Source organism: Berghia stephanieae, chromosome 2 (genome assembly GCF_034508935.2).
Source record: "Berghia stephanieae isolate SIO BIC M18660-M18661 chromosome 2, UCSD_Bste_1.3, whole genome shotgun sequence".
NCBI lineage: Eukaryota > Metazoa > Mollusca > Gastropoda > Nudibranchia > Aeolidiidae > Berghia > Berghia stephanieae.
Window position 1 is genome coordinate 40425979 of NC_088361.1, and position 25075 is coordinate 40451053.

The window sequence follows — 25075 nt, forward strand, 5'->3', positions numbered from 1 at the left end:
TCTTTGACAAGTGTAAACTTACACTAATCCTGTATACTGACACTATATGAGTTGGCTTTAAATAAAAACAAGAAAACCAAAAAAAAAAGAACAAATTTCTTTCATAATATTATGGTAAAGCCTTCTTGTGATACACTGTGGAATAATAATAATAATTAATTATAATTACAATGGAGGTCAAAAAGACTAAAGAAACATATTTTTCTTACTGACAACAATCAAATAATGAAAAATAATCGAAATTTTTTTTTCTGAAAATATCGATATTTTCCGATCATTTGTCTAAAAAAAGTAAACAAATCCTCCATCCCAAAATATTCCCTAACCTGAAATGAATGGCGGCATATTTGTTTCACATGCCATGAACTTCAGTGGAGAGATGTTTTCATGTTCAACTTTGATTACAATTTCCTCAGAATTCGAAGGTACGAATAGTCGGAATGGTAGATAGGTTGTAAGAATATTCTATTAATTATAAATAGTTTGCTCCCATCACTATCACCAGTGCGCTCCACAAATTATGATTGTCTAAATTACGTTGACGTTGTGTTTTTTTTTATTCATTATTTTCTTTTTCAGATTTCGTCTTATAATTTTCCTGCTTTGATATCGATAGTATAAAAGATTTAAAAATGACTAAGCGGAGAGGGAATTTTTCTCAAAGCCAAGCATCCGGCTCTGGAATAAAGAGACAGCGTGAAAATGGTCGACTGAAAATACTAGAGCCAGACAGTGACAGTTCTGATGGTGACATGCAGGAAAAAATTCTGACAGGTGAGGCAAAATTTTAAAGGATTTATGGTTGAAAAATGATCAGTAATACAAGATATTCCAATGGCACCATCAACAAGTAGTGAAATTTAGAACCATATATCATATATGGACCATGGACCATGGGGCCAAAGTAGCCCATCATATCGGGTTTCTACTATATATATATATATATATATATATATATATATATATATATATATATATATATATATATATATATATATATATCCTTTCTTAAAAAAATATAGCATTGTGGAGAACATTGTGCTTATTTGAGTCAATAAAAAAAATGATACGGCGCACAACTCTACTGAAAGATTTGAAAATTAGAAATGTATTTTTTACAGATAGATAAACAGATAACTTGATTTCCTTTTATAATTTAAAGTCAGTTTGAAAGTTTGTTGAGTGACACAGATGTGTGTGTGTGTGCTGTGTGTAGTGTATACATGTGTGTGTGTGTTGGCACTTTTCAGCAAATCGTGGCATTCATAGTGATATTATTCACTTGATCACATGAAGGTATTCGGATTTACACAAATTTTAAACAAGTTTCACCGATTAACAACGTCAACTAATATTACTGCTGATATTACGGTCGTTTTTATGCCATCGATGTGATAATTATTGCCCTGGGAAATATTTAATTAAACGTTGTCGGCAAACTGTCAATTGTATCTGTCTAGCTTCTAGCCCGAACAAACTTGATTTTTTCGCCTCTGCTTCAGATTTTTATTTGACCTCACATAAGTTAGGTAAAGGGGAGACATTCCGAAAGCTCCTACATCCCCAATATTTGTATTTTCACCGTTGATCTTTTGTCAGGCGTTTATTTATTCAATTTGTCATCATATAGATTTGTGAGGGTTAGTCATAAGTCAGTAAAGGTGCTAGGGGGGAGACATTCCGAAAGCTCCTACATCCCCAGTATTTTTTCAATTTGTATTTTCACCGTAGATCTTTTGTTAGGCGTTTATTTATTCAATTTGTCATCATAAAGAAGCATTTTAAAAACTCTAGAACAAACCTTGATAGATTTGTGAAAGTTTAGAATTTCCTAATTTGACCATTGTTTTGATTCTCTGCCGCTATTTTAATTTGTGAAGTATTGAAAGGTAGTGCAAAGCAGTCCAAGGGATTTTTTTCTATTAGGGTTAGTCATAATGCTAGGGTGTTTATTTTCCTATTAGGGTTAGTTAAAGGTAGTCTAGGTTTTACTTTTTCTTGGGGTTAGTTAAGGGAATATTAAAGTTGTTTCCCTTTGTAGGAACTTTCGGAATGCCTCCCAAGTCAAGCGTGTCAGTGGTAAAGACTTGTGACTTATTGATATTGATATCTACTGACTGATAAACTAAAATCATGCCGAATAAAGCATGGCAGCGACGACAAGCACATTGATTAAAGTGTGCATCTAATCGTAATCAAGCTAATCAAGAAAATGATTCAGGCAATATCGAATGAAAATAGTTCTTTCCCCACGAAATTGCGGGCTTTTTACTATTATATATATATATATATCTGTGTGTGTATATATGTATATATTGTGCGGCTATGTGGTCTTGCGGTATGACACTTGCTTTCTGATCGGAAGGTCCTGGATTCGACCCTCACTCGGTGCATAGTTAAGTCATTGGAAAAGGATCTTTACTCACTTTCTCTCACCATACTCAGGTGTGAAATGAGTACCTGGCCATTAACATCATCGTCTCTGTCCGAATAAAAATTGTAATATTGCCTAACAGGTGTCATTCCAACATGTTAAGTGTTTCTGTTGGCCAGGGACCCCTTGTAACGCGCTGTGAGCCCTTTTAGTGGATATTGCGCTAAATAAAAGCTCAATTATTATAATATATATAAATATTTTAATATTTACCATTGTCAGGACTGTGTGTTACATGAGTTTAGTTTGTTGTATGTCGTTGCAAGCAACAACAAACCAAACTCATGTAACACACAGTCCTGACGATGGCTGAAGCAACACCACACAACAAACCAAACTCATGTAACACACAGTCCTGACGATGGCTGAAAAGGCCTGAAACATCGATGAAGACTGACCCCAACATTGCGGTAATTAAAATAAAAAAATTTGCTCCATTGCTACATGTCGAGCACTATTCGTACCATATTTGTATCCAACACGATTCAATATATATATATATATATATATATATATATATATATATATATATATATATATATATATATATATATATATATATATATATATATATATTGATCTGACCAGTGTTACTAACTATGACTACTTCTATAACAACAATGTTAGTGGTAAATGACTGAACCAAGAATAAATAACTTGTTCCCTGTGTGCATGACATTTGCTTTCCATTGCAGATTTCATTGTTCATTGAGGCTGTTTGTAATTGCATGCTTGTCATAAACTTTTCCATTTTATTATTGTTACAGATGCTGGTCTTGATCATGAAACAATGAAAAGCATTCCAGACTCTGAGAGACGAGCTATTATTGTAAGTATTTCCACACTAAAAAGGTTTCTACACCATTATTAAAAGAATATGTAATAAGCGCCTGTCCCATACAATATAGCTCTAGGCATGTAACCAACATGACATTCAATACACTTTATAAAATTATAGATGTTATTTTACAGTTCAGTGTAATTTTAGTGCTGTATTCCTCCTCAAATCGGTATAATAAGAATAATAATGCTGAAAACTTATATAGCGCTATAACTGCGAGACACCAGACTCTAAGCGCTTAGGTGTCATGATAAGTGAGGTCATATTGTTTCAAGAATCCACCCCCCCCCCCCCCCTTCCCCAACCACCTCTACCACCACAGTATCACTGCCACTACTAGTACAACCACCACCAAGACATCATCATCATCACTACCACACTACAGCCACCACAACCACATCATCATCAGTACCAATACTGCTACAACCACCAAAACCACATCATCATCACTACCTCTACTGCTACAACAACCACTATCACTTCATCATCATCACTACCAATACTACTAAACTACAACCACACCACATCATCATCACTACCACTACTGCTACAACCACCACCACCACATCATCATCACTATCACCCCTATTACAACCACCACCACCACATCATCACAACCACTACCACCACATCAGCATCACTACCACAACTACTGCAACCACTACTAATACCACAACCAATAATATCACTACATCACGCTACCACTACTATTACAGCCACCACCATCACATCATCATCACTACCACTACTACTACAACCATCATCACTACTACTACTACTACAACCATTACCACATCAGCATCATTACTGCCAGTACTACAAACACCATTACAACCACATCTCTTCATATACCACAACTACTACAACCATCACCACATCATTATTATGACTACCACGACTATTACTTCTAAAGCCGCCACTACCACATCATCATTGCTCCCACTAATACACTCAACATCAAAGTCATTACCATAACTACTACATCCACCACCCACGTGTATAGTTAGAGTTTTGGAAGATGATATTTTTTGTCTTGTAAATCATTTCTCTGTTATGGACTATATTATTTTTGTTTTACACATATATCATGATTTGTTAACTTTTGAGTGTGTTCCTCTTAGTCGTGACCTGTGCTTGTGTCAGGATGAAGCATTTACGTAATCTCAAACTAAGTATACTGATAGTGTGCACTTGGAATCTACACATGTTCTCGGTTGGAACCAGTTACCCTCTTGTCTTACTTTTTTTTTTGGGCTTTAATTGTAATTTTCAAACTTTTTACTCCATTTTCTTCCTATTAACTGGTGCTGATATGACATAAACCCTAAAAATCAAAATCAAACAAACATTCTCTGCGTGGTGTCTGAAATTCCTGTGAGCCAAGTTTTAAGTTTGCATCTTTGTTGTAAAATAAGATGTAAAATAAAATAAAAAATAAAAACTTATATAGCGCATTTACACAGATTTATCATGCCCAGTGTTCTTCACAAAGATTAATTTCCTGCAGCATGCCATATGGAACCATATCTCCGTTTCATACAGTACCAGTTGCCTGTTAGGCATCTTTTTTGTACTAAAACTCTTACAATATAGCTGGCTATAGCCAGGTACTCATTCTCAACTGAGTGGGGTAATGCTTGTTAAGTGCCTTACCAAAGGACACATCATCAGGATCAGAATGTTCCACGATCAGGTCACTGATCATGCTTAATATTGCTGAGCCGCTGAGCCACATCTATGCAACATGATAGGAAATAGCATATATCAGACATTACCACCACAAAATACACCCTCACAATTTGCAAACAATGACTCTTCTTTTTCAGTAATAATAAAGATTGCAGACATCATTATTGAATACCTGATCTATTAGCATTTTTTTTTTCTCGGATTTATTGATTATAAATATTTTATTCATTTCATCATTTTTATTTTTTTATGAAAGAGAGCCATCATGGAAAGCAATCAAGTAAAAGATGTTGTGATGGTGGTAGGTGGACTTTTAACTTCTAACACAAAGTTGCAAACATAATATACCAGTGTTAAAACTTTTTTCAATACAGTTGAAGACATTAGACACTTTTTATTGAATTCTATTTTTAAAGTAAATGAGATTGTAATTCTGAATATTTTATATCTATGTATAAATGCTCTAAGATGAAATGAACAATAAAAATCAATTCAGTCCCATCTTAGGCTTTTCCATATTAAAAAGTCAGGATTACCAAATGTGTCAGATGCAGTTGTCAAGAAAGACACGAGTAGAAAATCAAAACATTTACAGTAGTCATTGCTTTTCTGCACACATGACATTACTGCATGCTATTCCTTGGTGACGGAATTCTTTTCTATATAATGTCTCCATAACTGCACGCTCTGCTTCAATCATCTTCTACTTTCCCCATCTAATATTTTTACAGCCAGTGTAAATCAAAGGCAATGGAAACGCACTTTCGTACTTCATAATTTATCAAGGGCATGCGATAGTGCCAAAACATTGTTATGAAGGCTAATTATGTTACTACACAGTGAATCTTCTGCATTTGTGATTTGTCATAATCATAACGTTAGTGAAAGTTTACACACGGCGAATCTTCGTCGTTTGAAAGCCTTGCGGGTGTCATAATTTACACCACTCAGTCATCGTGTTTCCTTATGTAATAAATCTTCATAACTGAGCACTCTTTGTCGACAATCTTCTACTTTTTCCATCAGATTTTTGTTTTACAACCAGTGTAAATACATGACAATGGAAACACTTTCACACGTCATAAATTATTGGCGAATCATTGTCAGTTGCCAGGCCAGGCAAGGTGTCATAACGTTATTGAGATTTTACACTCCCTCCCACAGTTGCAACCTGTTTGGCATTGAAAGCTTGAGGTGGTCAAGGCATTAATTATTTTATGCGTAATGTGTTGGGTCAAGTCACTGTGGTGTGTCATTAACACACAACTGGCTGAGATGCAAGGCACTGCATTGATCGATGTTTAAATACATGTGTGGGCGATACCTTAAAGTCAGCAAGGATTTCTCCCTTCACATATCGGATTACTGCCCGATCGGATAACTGCACGCTTTTCAACTCTCCCAAGCACCGTGCAGAAAAGCGATGACTACTGTACTAAAAATGTATTTTATTGTTATAATTGTTGATATTTTGTGGATTGTGTAAAACCTGATATATTCACAAATCCACCATGTCAACCATCTAATAGTTATTCTTTTCTTACAATCTATCTCCATATAGTTTTTCAGCCTCCCCCTTTCCCATTTTGAGCATTTATATTCCTTGTGTGTTTCATTAAAATAATCTTGTATTTATTTTTTAACATAATAATTTGTCTAATTCATTTTGTCCAATCATCAGGATTCTTCAGACTCATCTGGTAGCAAAGACAATATTAGCTCATCTGCTCAGCTTATTTTGGCTCATCAAACGGAAGGAAATGAAGAAGAAACACAACCACCTGAAGGGTTATTTGATGTGGGAAGGAGAAATTCTCCTGCAAATGAAAGCAGTAGAGGTAACTCACCTGAATGTTGTGATATTGATATTCCACCTCAACATGAGAGAATACCTTCTCAAGAGGTATTGGAAGACAGACCACAAAACTCTAAACGATTTGCTGATCTAAAAAAACCCATAGAAGAAGAGGATGTTGAACAGGAAGAAGATCTGATAGAGATGAAAGAAATCTCACCTGTCTTGGTTGCTGAGACGCAATTGTAAGTGTCATAAGGTTTTCTGTTTGTTTTTTTTAACAGTCCATATCTGTTAGAAACCTATTCTTTCAGACTGCTTGGTACCCCTTAAATAAAAAGGTGCTGGTTTATCATATATAGCACTATAATCTAGAGCCCTGACTCTTTGTCAATATGCATGGGTAAAGGCCGGCAGTGCAGGCGAATGAGAATTTTTTGGGTGGTCTTTTTTTTTGCTGAACAGGCATTTCACTGTCATCATCATCACTACTACTACCGTCATGCACTAGATCGTCATCATCATAACACAGTTACTACCACCACTACTATTAAAATAACCACATCATCATCATTAATACAACCACCATATTATTATCATTACCACATCAACAACTACCACACCACTATTGCTACTACTACTAATACCACTACTACTACTACTACTTCTACTGCTACCACTACTTCTGTTGCTTCCACTACTACAACAACATCAACTACTACTACTACTACTACTACTACTACTACTACTACTACTACTACTACTACAACTACTACTGCTGCTAAGACTACTGCTGATGCTGTTGCTGATTTTACCACCCCACCACTACATCATCACAACCATGATCACTGCCACCATCACTACTACCACTACTATTACAACCACCACATCTTTATCATTACTATACCAACAGCGACAACCATTGTCAGTTTAAAATGTGCTGTTGATAATATAAAAGAAATCAGAAATTAGAAACGATCACTCTAAAGTAGTCAACCCTAACTTTCAGCTTCCCTTGCAACAGAAGTAAAGAGGAAGTAGATGTTTGTGATGTCATCCCAGAGTCTCCCACGCCTACCAGTCCTGATTCCATTGTAGATAAAGACATAGAGAATAATGAGGATGAAGAGGTATCAACAGATTTATCGTCATTTAATCTTGTTGTAAAAGAGAATCTCTCAAACCATATCCCCCAATAGACATAGATTTAGATGAACTCGGAGAAGTGAATTGATCATATACAGATAATCAAGTTAAGCTTGTTGGAATAAATCCATTCATTATTGAATTTGTCTATGATTTATGATATATCATATGTACTTACTACACACTCATATTTATTATTAAGAGCAACAAATGATGTTCTTGGTCCCAACTTACAATTTGTCCCGTTTTATGTAACTTCACCAAACAATTGTAAAATATGACATTAGTGATTGGGTTGAGGATGACTGTTTTTGTTTTGTTTTTTCTCTTCTCCAGCTAATTCAAGAAACAAATAATGGAGTTTTAAACAGAGTATACCCGTAAGTAGCTGAGTTTAAATTTTTAATCTAATGAAGGGAATGAACCTCTATGGTAATTTGATAAAAATCTCTATTACTATTAGGTTTATAGAAAGAGACAGCAGAAGTGAAAAATTGTCTTTGACAGCATTGAAACTCATGCCAAATAGGATACGACCCATTGCCTGACGGAGTTAAATGACATTAGTTTATATAGCTGTCCTTTTTTAATTATATGTTTTGGAAATTCCAATATCCAACGTCTATGGGTGCTTTTACGGTGGGTGAAGTTTGCCTCATTAATGTTTAGAGTGTTTGGTAATCATATGTAAAACATTTAAGAAACTCCATGATAAGGCGCACAATGTTAAGGGTGCATTGCAGAGGTAAAAATGACCTTAAGAAAACAGATGATAAAAATTGATAACAGAATATGACAACCATAGGACCTCTGTTAAAAGCTGCCTGTGGATACAGAACATTACACAAATAACCAACTCATTGTTAGCCAAGTTTGAAAGCTGGGCAGATTTATTCTGAAAAATCTTATTTGTTTTTTAATAAAAGATATAAGGCGAAAAAACTGCATTGCTTAAGGTATGGTCTTTGCTTCTTACCCAAAAGATATAGAATTTGACAACCCGCCTTGCTTGGTGGCCTTAAGCAATTCACCTCACCCTTGCTCACTTTGCAGCGCTGCACCACGGCTGAGACCTAAAGACAAATTTCCCAGTGGGGATGAATCAAGGGAATTTTATTTTTATTTATTTATTTATTCAACTAAGATAAATTGACTTTGAGGTTCCTGCAATATGTTTTTCAATGCCATCGAGTTGGAGAAAAATACTGTGGGCCCGTTTTTACAGCTGCACTGTAGTTAATTTTACTGGTTTGAATGTCTCTTAATCTCATTGACCATATCAATTCTTGTAAAGTTGTTTAAATAGTTCTTACTGATTACTTCATATAATACATTTATTTTGATATTTCTCTTTGCAGTGTGAGAGCAACTGTCTATACTCATGTAAGTGGGATGAATTGAATTTAAATTGGATGTATAAAATCATCATTATCATTATCTTTAACAATAAAGCAGTTCTGAAGCAGTAAATTAACAATAATGATTGCTTGCTATCCCCATTAGTCAATTACGAAGTACTTTCCACTAAATATAATAGATCCAGCTACCCAGTCACTACTGGGTAAATATTGAATCGGAAAAACTGGGGATTTTATTTTCCACTTTTTTTGGGTCCTGTTATTACAGACAGTTATCGTCCAATGTAGGTGTGGATAGGTAGTTATCTACAAAATGCTCTTTTGAACTCATTTCATCAGACTGTAAGGGGGACAAACAGGTCAGTATTAAGACAGCTGACTAATGATGAGGCAATGATCTCTATTTATAGTAATAATAATAAGAAGATGATAATATAACTTATTTCTAAAATACCTATTCCTGAATTAAATTATGTCTGCCCACAACCGCTGACAATGTTGTCATGTCTTAATATATAACACAACTGACCAATCAATTTGTTTGATGTGAGTGGAGTGATTTTAGGTGATAAGCAAGGCGGACATGGACAATATGTGGGCCGTTAATGGTTGTTCAGAGTTGTTTATTCTTTTCTGATTGCCTGCCATCAACAACTTTTCATAAATAATGCAACTAACCAATGGATTTGTATAATGACACTAGATCAATTTCATACGATTAGCAAGATGGAAGGAAGTGGAGTGTGATCAGGGATATCCCACCTTGTCATATTACCACAGTCAATGAGTATAGAGGGCTCAATTGTATTCATGCCATACTGAAAATTTAACATCTTGAAAATGCAATTTTGATCGTCTATAAAATATTGATGAGGCATGAGGATTAAAAGTGATAAAAGAATAGACTGGACCCAATCAAGACATTTAATTTTCCAAGAAATCTTAGAACGTAGAGATGTTCAAAATATGGGGGATGACATCTTAGCAGTGGCAGTTGAAGTAGAGACATCAAAATCAATAATGACTTTGACTAAAGCTTTAGCAATGCCATATGTTGACAAGTCATATTTTATTTTATATATGGATCAAACGATTAGGATGGCCACAACTTGTCAAAAGATTTTAAGACGTTTCAGGTTTTAAGATTATTAAGTCTTGGGTCATATTAATTATGTTATAATCTTTATATGAAGTAAATGTTTTATGGCCAAATTGAGAGAGGATGATTTGTCACTGTATAGAATATCTGCTTTTACAGCATTGAAATATTTCTTAGCTGTAAAGACTATGTATACTAGTACTAGGGGTTTTGACAAAGCTTGACTGAGATGTGTTTAACAGTGTTGCAAGTACGTCCAAGCGAAAAGCAAATAAACAAAGCAATACAAAAACTTCAAATTAAAATAATGAGGAGTCTAATGGGCCAATGGCAGTCCAAAGCTGCATGGCTGTTGAAATGTTTTGTGGTTATAAAATATATTTGGAGATCATGAGATTCCTTCTACACTCAACTTTTGTATGGTGGGCAATAGTCTAAGGCAGACATTTTTGTGGATGGTGTCCATCCTACACAAAATTGCACTGACCTTGTACTTGTAGTTCTTATATCATTCACATTTTAAAAATCTCACATATCACATATAAGCGTTCATATTTTTGTTTCAAAACCTGAAATGTATTCTTTCCTTAAGCTTAGGCAACTTTCAATTTTATGATTGGAGAAGTGTAGCTGAGAGAGCTCGCTACATGCATAATACTGATATTCAAAAATTGTATGTCTTTTCAGGGTTTTAGAAGATTATCTCCAGGAACTGTCAAGAATTGTAACCTCTACACCAAAGTCATTAAATCTATCTTTGACATCTACATACGGAGGCTGCGATTAGCCAATGTTGACATGAAGGCAGAGCCAGTAAAATGGGGCGATCCTGTCAAAACAGGACTCCATTGCGAGAATTTATTGCGTAGGAGACCCTTGGTGTGTGATAGAGCGGAAATGAAAAATGGCAAAAGGGGTGGAAAAGGGAGAAGGCGAATATTAAGACGTAACTTGGACAACAATACAGATTCTGTATCAGTAGATGATGAAAATGAAAAAAATGGGACCACATGTTTGCAACAAGATGAGCCAACTGTTGCAACTGAAACTGAAAATATTGCAAGAGATGATATATCAAATGATCCAAATGACAGATGTGATATGGTAGCTCAAAATGTATTTGATTTAGATAATGATTCGTCTGATGAGTTTGATAAACGAAAGATTGCTAAAAAATCTGAGAATATCTCAGATTTGGAGAATTCAAAATCTGGACGTGACACTAGAAGGAGAACAAAAATGCATAACAAGGACCATGTCTCAAGTCACATATCTTCAAACTCTAATGAATATCGAAATGAAGGGAGTACAGATCTATCACTAAGTCTTTCTCTCCGAAACTTGCCATTACCTCAGATCAGTCATGAAAATGAAAATACAATTCCTGAAACTGATTTTGAAATTCTGGATGATGGTTCAATTCGGCATGGCCCATGGCTGAATGTTAAAAATGTCAAGAATAGCAAGAAGAATGTTTTGAATACTAAAGATATGAAGAAAGCAAAGACAAAAACAGACACTCCACGAGTTACTACTAAAAGTATACTGAAGAGAAAGGGTAAGAAAGAGGACTTGTACCAAAGCACAATATCAAAAGTTTTTATCTCAGATAAAAGTCAATGTCAGATTATTGAGGATGATGAGACAGAGGGTTTCCACATACAGCCACATTTTGAGAAAGAAAAAGAGCTAAAACAAACAAATATAGAAAAATTAGGGAAATTATCCACTGAGGGCAATTTTAATGATGATGTTCCCAGTAGTGTAGAATCGACATATTTGCTCAATTCACAAGGAGAAATGTATTCGACCCAAATGACAAAAATCAAAATAGCTGAAAGGAAAAATAGGCTTGAGAAAAAAGACAACATGAGTAATCAGACTCGCTTTGTAAAGGTTCCAAATCTTGTTTCAAGTAGGCTTAGGGATAATAAGTCTTCTTCTTCTTCTGTTGAAGAAATTGAAATTATAGAGGAGGATAATGCAGTAAATAAATCAAAGAATGGAGGTCAGACTGAAAGTTCATGTTTCCCATTTTCTTGTGGATCAAAAAGAAGAATGAGAAAACGAAAGTCTGCTTCTGTCGAAGAAATTGTTATTTTACAGGATCCTGAGAATGGATTGGGAGTGTCTGATGGAACTTGTATTGAAAAGTCCAATAGAAAACAATCCTTGTGTATTGAGCAGCATGAAACTATAGATGTGAGTGGAGCCAATACTAAGGATATAGTTGAAAAGTCACTTACATCCAGTAATACTGAAAATCAAGTAAAATCTGAGCTGCGGTCAGAATCAGGAGCAGATTTTTGTGTAGAAAATAAAAGAAAAGGCAAGAAGAAGAAAAAGAAATTATTTAATGTTGATGCGTATACTTTTACTGATCAATCCACTGTAAATTGCTCAAGCATTGATCAAAATACTGCAAGGCAATTTAAACAGAATGAAGAATCAGATCTTGATCAAGAGAGTGAATGTTCTGGAATTGAAATAGGAAGCAATCAAAATTTTAGGCTACAGGAAAAAAGGCCCACCACTTCTTCCCACTGTCAGGATCAGATGGAAACAGTGGTCAGCGAGGTATGTTTGAGTTGATTAATTATAGGCTTTGAAAGAAGTTTTTGGTCTATGTGACCCAATGTGACTAAGATGTATTATGAAGCCAGGGCGAAGCGAATGCCCAAAAGTGAATTAAAAGTTAAAGTGATCAGAAATATGAAATTGGGTTTTATGCACTTAATGAAACTGTATTCATTGTCCTCAGTAAAATAAATGAACTTATCCCAAGTTTCAGCATTAACCAGTCAACTGCCATGATCTGGAAAATCTCCTATTTAAAAATTTTTCCAGAAAAACTCTTTCTTCAAATTTTGAACAGTATAAATGATCGTTATCTTGACGAAAAACTCTTAAACATTGGATTTCGCATATTTTTTAATACCAGAGTACAGCAGTTAACTGGTTGATATCATTCCAACATATGAGACAGCTGGTCAAATAAAATGCTTTAAGTAGTATCCCAATATGTTTAAATAGTGTTGTTTTTTTTTATTTTTACAAACATAATCCTTAACATCATGGCTATTGTCTCATTTACCATCTTCCCCCCCCCCCCCCCAAAAAAAAAAAAAACCAAAAAAAAAACTACAATGTTCAGGGTTGCTATTTTTCCTCTCATCTGTAGCATTCAGCATTGTAAAAAATCTTAGCCCAGAAATTCTCCTTTTTGAAATCCATTTAAATAGAAACCATGCATTTCTCCATTTTCATTCAGATGAAATTGTAATACAATTTCTTTGGGTATGTGCATGTCTGATGAGCTATACAATTTTCTTGAAAAACGAGTTAATGTAAAAAAAAAAAAAAATAAAAGATTACTTGTAAATCATAGTTTCTTAACTACATTTTTCAAATTTGGATAATTAGGAGGAAAAAAGTTTTCCATTTTATCGAAACACAACTGTCACTTAATTATTGTTTTCCATGCAACTTTGTGATTTTTGTGATTGGTTTTCCCAGCTGCAGTATAGAACTTGAGAATTTGTGTAGCACAATATCCTCTTAACATGCTCAAAGCGCTTTAGAAGGGTTCCCTAGCCAACAGCAACACTTAAACTGTAGGACGAGACATGGCGCCTGTTAAGTGATATTACAATTTTCTTTCTGACAGAGACAACGCTGTCAACGGCCAGGTACTCATTTTACACTTGAGTACAGTGAGAAAATGTGAGTAAAGAGTCTTTTCCAAGGACTCAACAACTATGCGCCGCTCAGAGCGAGACTCACCTTTGGATCACATAGCCGCACATTATCATGTTTGTTATCAGTTTAGCTTTTGCAAAATGATGATAGACCTTTTGATAAATTTTTTTATTTGTTAGGGAACATGCCCAATTTGTGACAAGATATTCAAATTGGACAAGCTTGAATCTCATGCTGCTACATGTGGAGAAGGTACGACTTTTAGGTTTTTAATATTGATTCCTGAATAACGTGCCTAATTCTGGCCTAGGACTCTTTACTTTCCTTCTGGGTGGGGTTCCTTACCTCCCATAGTGGGCAGGGAAATACTGACTGTGTCTTCTACCTACCTATATCTGTTTTCCAACACGCTTTCTATCTTTGTCTTGGAATGAGATTACTTGGTTTTGTCCAGGCCCTGGCTGAAAACCCTTTCTGGGAGGGAAACAGTCAAATGTTTAGTTAGAGTTTTGGGAGATGATATTTTTTTCCTTGTAAATCATCTCTCTGTTATGCACTGCATTATGTTTCTTTATAGTTTGTATGAGTTGTAAAACATTTGAGTGTATTCCTCTTAGCTGGGACCTGTGTTTTTGTCTGGATGAGACTTTTAGTGATCTCAAGCTAAGTACTTTGATAGTGTGCTTTTGGAATCTACACCTGTTTCTTATTTGAACCAATTCCCCTTTGTCTTACTTTTTCTTGGATGCTTTATTGTAATTCTAGAACTTTTTACTATCCCATTTTCTTCCTTTTTACTGGCGCTGATATGACCTTAATGTGTTGCAAGCGCTGTAAAACCCTTAAAAACAAACTTTACTTTCCTTTATGAATGGAGTGGCATAACTGTCTTTTCTCTCCCTGCAATCTAACCTTGTCAAGAAGGAAACTTTCAAAAATGGATAATTCTTTTTATTTTTGTTTTAGGATTTCTGTAATTCAGTTTTAAAATGTTAGTTTTGAATATAATTTTTTATTGTATATATAAATATATATATTTAATGATGATGATGATGATGATAATAAAGAATAGAAAAGAAAAAAAACAGATAGAAGCCATTACTCAACAATCATCAGACATTGATGCGTTGCATTTAGTTAAAAAACTCATCACATCCACCAGGAGGATATAACTTACCTGATTGATACAATTTTGTGAGAATTACTCATAATAATGACTGGCTAAAAGCAATAACAAAGAGATGAGTGACGGCAATTTCGTTCTATCTATGTGGAGACATATTCGTAGTTTAAAATTATACATTTACAAATCTGTCAAGGTTTTGTTGTTACATTTACCACCACTATTTTAGTTATTATTATTATTATTATTATTATTATTATTCTTTTTTTTTTTTTTTTTTTTTCATTATCATCAACATCATCATTATTATGATTATTATTATTATCATCATTATTATTATTATTGATAGACGTCTAGTAGTAATATCATTATTGAAATGAACAATTTTCTATATTTTTCATTTTGGCAGGAACAACAGAGGATGAAGCCTCTTCAACTGTCGAGTATGTAACAATTTCGTTTCTGTCACATTTTTGAAGAATGAAATAATGTTTTTGAATTTTCTTACTATTGCTTTAGTTTGTGTAATGGCTATTGTCCCGCAGCCTTCATATATTTCCATTTCAAACATACTATGGGTTTTCAACTGTTATTATATGCATAATGGCCAACTGTCATGATAAACTGGTAACTGTTACTTTTTGACCTTTTAAAGAGAAGATTAAAATAGCCTTAGGAAAAGCAAAAACAAAAAAGCAGCAACGTATCTACCAAATCATAAACTTAGAGGTCCGTGATCACATCACACCAACTACTACAGAATTTTCTTTATGATTCATGACTAAAGCATCAACCTCATTGTCACCACCTGGGTTTTCAAGAAGATTTTAAATTCCCTTTTCTGGTTTTAGTGTGTAATACACTTACTTTTATTTAATTGTCTTAATATTTATACTCTTGTTTAATCATTATAAAAGTTTAGTTTACTTATTTGGATTTGAAATACATTTCAGCATCAACTTATGTTGTTGAGTAAGCTTAAGTGATACTCTTGCCTTGTATTTTCATGTTTGGTTATCGCAATAATATAAATCAATATTGTTGTCAAATAGAAATTCATGAGAGAAAAAAACACACACTAATTCAGCAAATGTAGGGAAGATATTTAATGTATGGAAGTTTCATTTTGCAACAAGCCATCATGGAACAAAGTTGAGAATTATTTTTTTATAATTGAAAAAAGTTATAAACTTACATTTTTGAGCACTTGTCATAGAATTACATTCCTGCCAGCGGAAGAAGTTGTTGGTCCAGGTAGGTCATGAAGACATTTCTTTTTTTTTATCAAATGGCATGGTGTCGTAAAATATATACAGTATAAGCCCAAACATCGTCAGTTGCAAGTGATAAATGAATAACTTTTCTATGTGACTGGAATTTTCAGCTGCTTGTATCATACAACTAATTGCACATGGAATATGACTTGGCTTTGTGACAGAGTTCTGATTCTATGATATGCTTATAGGTGATGAGTGGCAATTGACAGATGGTGTACAGCGTGCATCTTTCTCTGCCTGCCATTCACCTAAGGACTACTTTTAAAGAAACTTATTATTTTAGAAAATTGTGGACAAAAATTTTGTTGAATTCTCAAATATCATCCCTTCAATTATTAAATTCATGCTGTCTGCTTCAATTAAAACTTTCAGGGCGAGACTGGATTTCCCTCAAATCAAGATTTCTCCCATATATTTTGTCTAGTTATATAACTGCACTAAGAGATCAATGGATCTGTTAATGTGATGTTTCTTAAGCTCCATTGAAGCCTGAGTAGTATTCTTGTTACTGCTCTAAAGATGAAACCAATTTGTCGTCAGCAAAATGTAAAACAAATCCTACTCGTACAGACATACCTACTTCTCAGAAACATTTGAAGAACTACAAAACTTTAAGCTTCACCGACAGAGCTACAAATGCACCTCCATAAAACTTGTTGAATGTGAAAATCATAGTACATTTAGTAAGGATTTTAAAGTGTTACTCAATCTTGCTTGGGCAAATTGGTTAATTTTAAGGCTAAAAATAAAAATTGAGCATTTATATAGAGCAATATCCTTTAAACATGCTCAAAGCGCTTTACAAGGAATCCATAGCCAACAGCAACACTTAACATGTTGGATGAGACATGACCCCAGTTAAGCAATATTACAATTTTTTTACTGACAAAGACTGACTGGTAAAAGCCAGGTGCTCATTTTACACCGAGTACAGTGAGAGTATGTGAGTAAAGAGCCTTTTTCAAGGACTCAACTATGGGCTGCTCAGAGCAGGACTCAAACTCTGGACCTCTGAAGGCAAGTGTCATACCACAAGACTACATAACCTCACAAATATGGTGCCTTCTATCTTTTATCATATTATGTCTACATCCTACAAAGTGTTAATGAAATATTCTAATACTCGTACAATTGACACATCTAAAATTAACATTAACATTAATTTGAAAATACATTTGCATCTTTATTACCTAAATGTGGTTGATTACAGGAATGAACAATTATTTTAGAAAATACATGGCAATGAAAATTTAAAATAAAACATAATGTTATGAGAACAAAAGAAAGGTTTGTTTTTTTAAACTTTGTAAAACTTTATTTCATTTACATGCTTTAAATGCTTTATCAATTCAATATACTTTTGAATTAGGTGCATGATTTGTCACAAAGAAATTGCCTCTGAGATCCTGAAAGAGCATCAAACGAAATGCGTTGCTAGTCGAGTCCTTGAGACAGAGGAAGAGGTCGCCCCAGCAAGAATTACAAGGGCTAAGAAATCAGGTTAGTAACTTTTTTTTTACTGTTCATACATTTAATTGTACACTGTTTCCATTAAAGGTTGTTAAGAATTATGGGAGTACTTGTAATAATAGCGATATTATTCATATGATTTCTTTATAATAGCACTTTTTGCAAGGACTATAAAACGTTTCTTTTTGGCAGGGCCCTTTAAGTTGCACATTTTTAACACTTTATTTTAGAATAAAAGATTTTAAAAATTTATATTGCAACTCAGTTTATTGTTGGTGTTGATGAAGAAATGGAAACCAGGGATCTAACTCTTTCCCTCTGGGTGGGGTTCCTACCTCCCATAGTGGGCAGGGAGGTACTTATTGTGTCTTCTATCCCCCTATATTGTTTTCCAACTTGCATTCTGTCTTTGTCTTGGAATGGGATTGCTTGGTTTTGTCCTGGCCCTGGTCGGGGTCCTGGCTGGGAGGAAGACAGTCAAATGCATAGCTATTGTTTTGGGAGATGATATTTTTTTCCTTGTAAATCATCTCTCTGTTATGTATTATTATATTTGTTATAATTTATAATGTAAGCATTTGAGTGTGTTCCTCTAGTGGGGGCCGTGCATGTGTCCGGATGAGACTTATTGGTGATCTCAAACTAAGTACATTGGGGATATGCTCTTGGAATCTACATCTGATCCCTATGTGTTCCCAGTTCCCCTTTGTCTTACTTTTTCTTGGATGCTTTAATTGTAATTCTAGAACTTTTTACTACCCCATTTTCTTCCTTTTTACTGGCGCTGATATAACCTAAATGTGTTGCAAGCGCCGTAATACCCTTAAAAACAAAACAAAACAATAACTCTTTCCCTCTTATATCTTACAACTAGGCCATATAGTTTTGTTGTTTAAACATAACTTATCCGATTAACTTCTGATTTTATTTTAAGTTGATTTTTTTTTTTTAATTAGCAATGGTTTGGAGCAGTGTTGAAATTACATTGTTCGTGTAACTGTATTTGTAAACGCAAAAGTTTTATTTTTATATTTTTTGAGGGGGAGGGAGTGGCCTGGCACAGTTTAGGTTTACTTAAGGTTATCCCTATTTCTTGTCACTGACTCCTTTTTTTCTTTTTGGTTAATCCCTATATCAATTTCAGTATGGGTTGGCAGGTATGGAAACTGGGCCACAGTCATGCATTATTGCTTTTGACAAGAGTTTACTCCTTTGAGTTAAAATTGTTCTCATGATTTCTTTAACAAGAAAAAAAATAAATGTTTTAATATGTTTCGTCATCTTGGATTAATCTTGAAATGGCAAATTGGTTATGGAACATGCTGATTAATTGCTCAATGAAGACTTTTAATCATTTATTTTCTCTTTTGCTTCCTTCTCTCATTTACTCACCCCTACCTAACAGCCAACAACAGTTCAAGGAAAAATACTGTGTAAGTAACTTTAGATATTTATTCCTGGATACAAGTTAAAAGAGACTATAATAATAATATTTGCACAGCTTAACTGTTTTCCCCAAGGGTTGAAACTCCCATAATATATCTTTTTTTTTTTTTGCACTAAACTAATTTCATACTTTATGATATTAAGTCACCGAAGACCAATGCTTTTTTTGTCAAAAATTCAAGAAGTAAAAGATCTAAACATCAATAACGATATAACATGAGGGATGTTCCCTTTAACTAATGCATTTTTTTATGTAGATCTAGGGACTTATTATTATTTTATCAGGAAACTTAATGCTGTATTAATATTTCGATTCTTTTCTCAATTCAATGTTGATACATAACTAAAAATCAGAATGTTAAGATAATCAGGTCATTACTCCATTGCATTGAATATCTTTTTCTGTTGTGTAAATAAAATGCACATTTTAAAAATTATGTAAACATTCTAAAAATAAAGTTTTAACAAATGAAAAATAATACTTTAAAACCAAAACCTCAAAATTATGCAATAAGCAGTTTTAAATCAAGAATCATGCATACTGAAGAAATTGGAAAAATGACATGAGACAGAGGAACAGATTAACGTGTAACATTAAAACCTGACAGATTATTTTGTTGATTGTCTATACATCAACATAGGTAATAATAAATGTGTTTGCTTTCGACTTTGCTTTAAATGCTATTCAATTAATATCGGATGTGACCTCCTTCAGCTTCAAATACATCCAGATATTGTCTCTTCATTGATCTTATCACACACTTTATTTTCTCCTGGGGCAATTCATTCCAGCATTCCATAAGAGATATAGATAGTTCATTAACATTCTTTACATGTTTTTCATTGAGGATCTCCCTAACTTTTCCCACACATGCTCGATAAAATAAATGTCTGGACTCTGGGTGGGGATCCTGACCTCCCATAGCGGGCAGGGAGGTACATACTGTGTCTTCTATACCCTTATATCTATTTTCCAACATGTTTTCTGCCTTTGTCTTGGAATGAGATTACTTGGTTTTTTCCCTGGCCCTGGTCGGAGTCCTGGCTGGGAGGGAAACAGTCAAATGCATAGTTATTGTTTTGGGAGATAATAATTTTTTTCTTGTAAATCATCTCTCTGTTATGTATTATTATTTTTATTTTGAATGTATAAGGTAAGCATTTGAGTGTGTTCCTCTTTGTTGGATTTTGTGCTTGTGTTTGGATGAGACTTGTAGGTGATTTCAAACTAAGTACATTGGTGGTATGCTCTTGGAATCTACATCTCATCCCTATTTGTTCTTAGTTCCCCTTTGTCTTACTTTTTCTTGGGTGCTTTAATTGTAATTCTAGAACTTTTTACTATCCCATTTTCTTCCTTTTTACTGGCGCTGATATAACCTAAATGTGTTGCAAGTGCCGTAAAACCCTTAAGAACATAAGAACAAATGTCTGGACTAAAAATAGGCCAGAGAATAGTGATGAATCATTTTCTCTTCCAGTAACTGATGAGAAATGACTGTGTTGTGATGTGCCACATTATCATGTGTATGCTTGTGTGTGTAAATGATTATGTTTCAGCCGAAGTAATTTGTAATTTAAGCGCTTAGAGTCTGGTGTCTCGGAGTTAAAGCGCTATATAAGTTTTCAGCATTATTATTATTATTATTATTATTATTATTATTATTATTATTATTATTATTATTATTATTATTATTATTATTATTATTATTATTATTATTAGTCTTGCATGTCCCTACATTGTTGAAAAAAAACAGAATTATGTATGGTTAAATGATTTCATCACAGTAATGATGAGCTGTCATGGCGCTATAGATAATGAGAAGTTCTGTTTTATAATGCTCAGTAATTTCTCCCCATACCATATGACACATGCAATTGCCTTCATATCTCATTCCATCCATATTCAAACTCTACCATCAGTAAAAGAAACTTTGAATCAGCTCCTCATCTGATAACAAAACAATTCTCCAACATAGGCCATACCACTGCAATTTTGCTTGTGCTCATTCCAGTTATACTAAGCAATGATTTGGTGATAACGGTATTCAGGACTGCGGGATTTTCGTCACCTGTAAATTGTCTTTGTAGAGATGTTTTAATTGATAGCTGAGAGTTTTGGAAGTTGCCAGGAAGATTTGATAAAGTTTGGTTGGTCATTAAAGTGAAAAAGTATGATGGCTTATTTTGAGGTTTTGATTTAGGGTGTGGCTAGATTAATGGCGTCATTGCTTTGTGGGTGTTAGCAGTGTCATTGAAATCAACATATGTTTTGAAAGACTATTTCTTGTACATTTTGAACAGTACCAGCAAGAGAATACACAGGCTGCAAAAAATTCAAAACAATACTGCAATATTAGTCCTTAAACGCAACTAGAAACTTCATGCGTCACATCTGCTAAAGAGCTTCATTGGTGAATATTGTAAAAGTTCTGGTATTGTGCTTCAAATATCTCAACACGTGTCAACCAAGTTATCTTTACGACAAATGGAAGTTACGTACATCAACCCAATCCCTTTGCTTGTCATCTGATTGAAAATTGCTGGCATGTCATGTGGAGATCACTCTTTTTCTAGAATCGTCCCAACCCTCTGGAACAAAATTCCAAAAGAATTATGGCATTGTTCATAGGAAGAAAAAAAAAACCTCTTAAGACTTTGCTCATTTCCAAATTAATGTTTTGATGTTCCTGTAAAGCACTCTGAGTATTATTATTATTATTATTATTATTATTATTATTATTATTATTATTATTATTATTATTATTATTATTTTATTTCATCATGATATCTTACTTACTTGATTAAATGTGAATTTTTTACTTTTGTTGCAATAGTTTTATCGCTCAAATACATGTTTGTTTTTGTTTGTTTTTTATATCTGTAACAGATTGAGGGAGAAGTCACCTTCATCCAGTGGAGAGGATTATGGAGAACTTGTTGTTGAAATGAAACCAGGAAACAGATGAAAAGATGTTTCTTGGGGTTCTGATTTACATATTGAAGTTCATTTCACTCAGTTCCAATTTTAATGATATTAGTGATCAAATGTAACATGTAGTCTAGCATGCTTTCAATGAACCGGTTAAGTCTAAATAATCAGTTGAATATGAAGAAGTTGAATAAATTTGTGGTTATTTAGAGTGAACAGATAAAGGGTGCCATTTTAAAATCTTAAATAGTAAAGTTTTCATAACCTGGTGACATTCCTGAGCAATCATGCTCATATATGACCTTTATGGATGTGCAAATTTATAATAGGCTATTTTCTGTTGGGGATTAGCAATATATTTTTTAAATTTTTTTATATTGGTTAAACACAAATAATTTATGTGTTTTGTTTGTGCTTATTGTCAGTGGAATCATTTTATATGTATTCTGTGCCAGAATCTCTTGGGATCTGTAGACATGATGGCATACAAAAAATAAAAAAAAAAGAAATCAAAGCAAGTGATCAATTGAATTACAATAATATTAGACTCCTTGAAACAAGGTTCTTTGTTTACAATGCCTCTCTCTGCTTTGCCAAACCATAGAAATGTGCTAAATATGCATCATGTATTTTGAGATAGAGAAGAAGATGGAGGATGTGCCATTACTGCCCATTCTGCCTAACCTCACATTTTTCTGCATCCCAACATTAGGGGCTTGTGAATCATCACCGTAATGATTTTAAAAAAACAGACAATCTACAACTTTGTTTTTACTATTACTAGTTAAATCAATAATTATATATTAGTTATTATTAGCTTTCCTCTCCACACGAATATGTTACATGGAGACAATAAAGAACCTTCAGTAATGTCTGATAATAATTGAATATAAATTAAGGCAAGTAAGTTGAGCTGCCATCTATATTAATAATCTATTCTAAACAACAAAAAAGATAGAGTTGGGGGGGGGGGGGGAATTGTTCTGTACAGCCAATGTTAAATTTCTACCAACAAACACAGAATTATAGACAAATCTGAAAACTATAAAACTTGTTTTCTAAATTAAGGGTAATGCTATCACCCACTGACTCAAATGATTGTTTAGAAAATCTGAAAGGGCATAATGATCTGTCATCTGAGGATGAGAACAGCACTGGTTTAGATGAGTCGGCAGATTGACTTTTACTGCAAAAGTAGCATAATTTCAGATTCGTAAAACTTTCCACACGAATTTTAATAATTTATGGAATAAATCAATATGGGCATTTTATTTCATCTCACCAATCAGAAAAATATGTTTATCGACAGAAAACATTATTTAGGTCATGGTTGAAACTAATTTTATCCGTCCAATCGGAAGAAAAGTTTGTCAACAGACTTTTGTAAGCAAATTACAAGGAAAATGAAAATGTACTCTTTCCCCGTGAAATTGTAACAAAAAAATGAAAATAGTTGTGAAGTGTCAGAGGACAGTTGAGAATAAAAACTTTGTTACTTGTTTGGGTAGGATAAGAGCTAACATCTCAATGGCTGGCTCGTCAAACTTTCATGGTTTTGTTTCTTGGTCCTGTTCTGACATCAAAAAGTTGTTCGAGAATGAAGTCAGGATAAATACTTTTGAAAACACTATGTGGGGAGTGGCGTCTATGGTAATAGTACCCCTCTCACAGCCAGGGGCTGTACCAGTTGGGTTCGATTCTCAACACTGCAAAGTTATTATTCTCTATTCTTGTCGTGAATAGGCTCTTCTGACTTCCCATGATGGGCAGAGAGGTCATTTTTGCTGTGTCTTCTTTTCCCCTATCTATCTGTTATTCTTTTCCATGTTGCTCTCTGTTTTTGTTCTGGATTGAGAATGCTTGGGTGTTTTTGTTTTTTTTTTCACTTCCTGATAGAGATCCTTAGCTGAGAGAGAAGCAGTTAAACGTATGGTTCCTTTTTTTTTGAGAGATGATATTTTATTTCTTGTAAAATAGTATACAGTTTTTAGTTTTTAACATATTTTACTGTGTAGACATAAACATATCAGTTGGGATCCTTTGCTTGTGCCAGGGTGAGACTTATAGAATGACAAAATAGGCACATTGATGGATTGGTCGTGGAATCATCTGTTTCATATTTGAACAAGTACCTTTTGTCTTGCTTTTTGTTTCGTGCTTTTAACTTCATATCTACAACTTTTCCTTTGTATAATCTTTTTTTTTTATGGTGCTGAAATGATCTTATAGTGTAAAACCACTGAAAATAACTGATCTTTTCATTCCTTGTTATTATTAACATAAGTGCCTCTCCACTTACTTTTCAGATTTTTTTTTCAACATCTTAGTATCATGGTTTGATCTGGAATCTCTTTGTTTAAATTTTCATAAAGCTCAATGATCACTTTTCTAATTTTGAGAATTTTTTTGTGAGGGTTGTAATGGAATCCAAGTTCACGTGATGAAATCCAATGATAGAGACATGCTAAAAATCGATTTGATCACAATGTATCGATTTGACACGATTCTGCAAATTTCATCTCCTTTACTCTCTAAAATAAAAGTAAAAGATGAAAAACAAACTTTGAATCATTTTAATCATAGTAATAGTAATAGAGTAGAGAAAGCATCCTTTTAGGAAATGTTATTATAGATGACTCAATATTGGCGTAAAAATCAAGTGAACTACATACACTGTTTAATTGTTTTTAAGAACATTATTACATTTGTTTACATTGTAAAGTTATTAATTTTTATCTGATTAAAGAATTTCTTGATAAAAATGTA

The 25075-nt window shown here is 33.8% G+C and overlaps 1 protein-coding gene across 1 annotated transcript; it reads left to right on the plus strand.

Moving 5' to 3' along the window:
* The first annotated feature begins 8 nt into the window (after window positions 1-8).
* LOC144964873 (uncharacterized) lies at window positions 9-25075 on the plus strand. The gene is made up of 14 exons (XM_078899601.1): window positions 9-425; window positions 580-774; window positions 3202-3263; window positions 5221-5265; window positions 6646-7004; window positions 7769-7889; window positions 8242-8285; window positions 9264-9288; window positions 11050-12939; window positions 14241-14313; window positions 15594-15627; window positions 17831-17961; window positions 19337-19364; window positions 22268-25075. Exons 2-14 carry the CDS (start codon window positions 633-635, stop codon window positions 22344-22346), a joined length of 3033 nt encoding a protein of 1010 aa, XP_078755727.1. The 5' UTR covers window positions 9-425; window positions 580-632; the 3' UTR covers window positions 22347-25075.

Coding starts and splice junctions, on each gene's coding strand:
- LOC144964873 (XM_078899601.1), top strand. CDS start 633: ATGACTAAGCGGAGAGGGAATTTTTCTCAAAGCCAAGCATCCGGCTCT. Junction 775..3,201: donor GCAGGAAAAAATTCTGACAG/GTGAGGCAAAAT, acceptor TTATTGTTACAG/ATGCTGGTCTTGATCATGAA. Junction 19,365..22,267: donor AGTTCAAGGAAAAATACTGT/GTAAGTAACTTT, acceptor TATCTGTAACAG/ATTGAGGGAGAAGTCACCTT.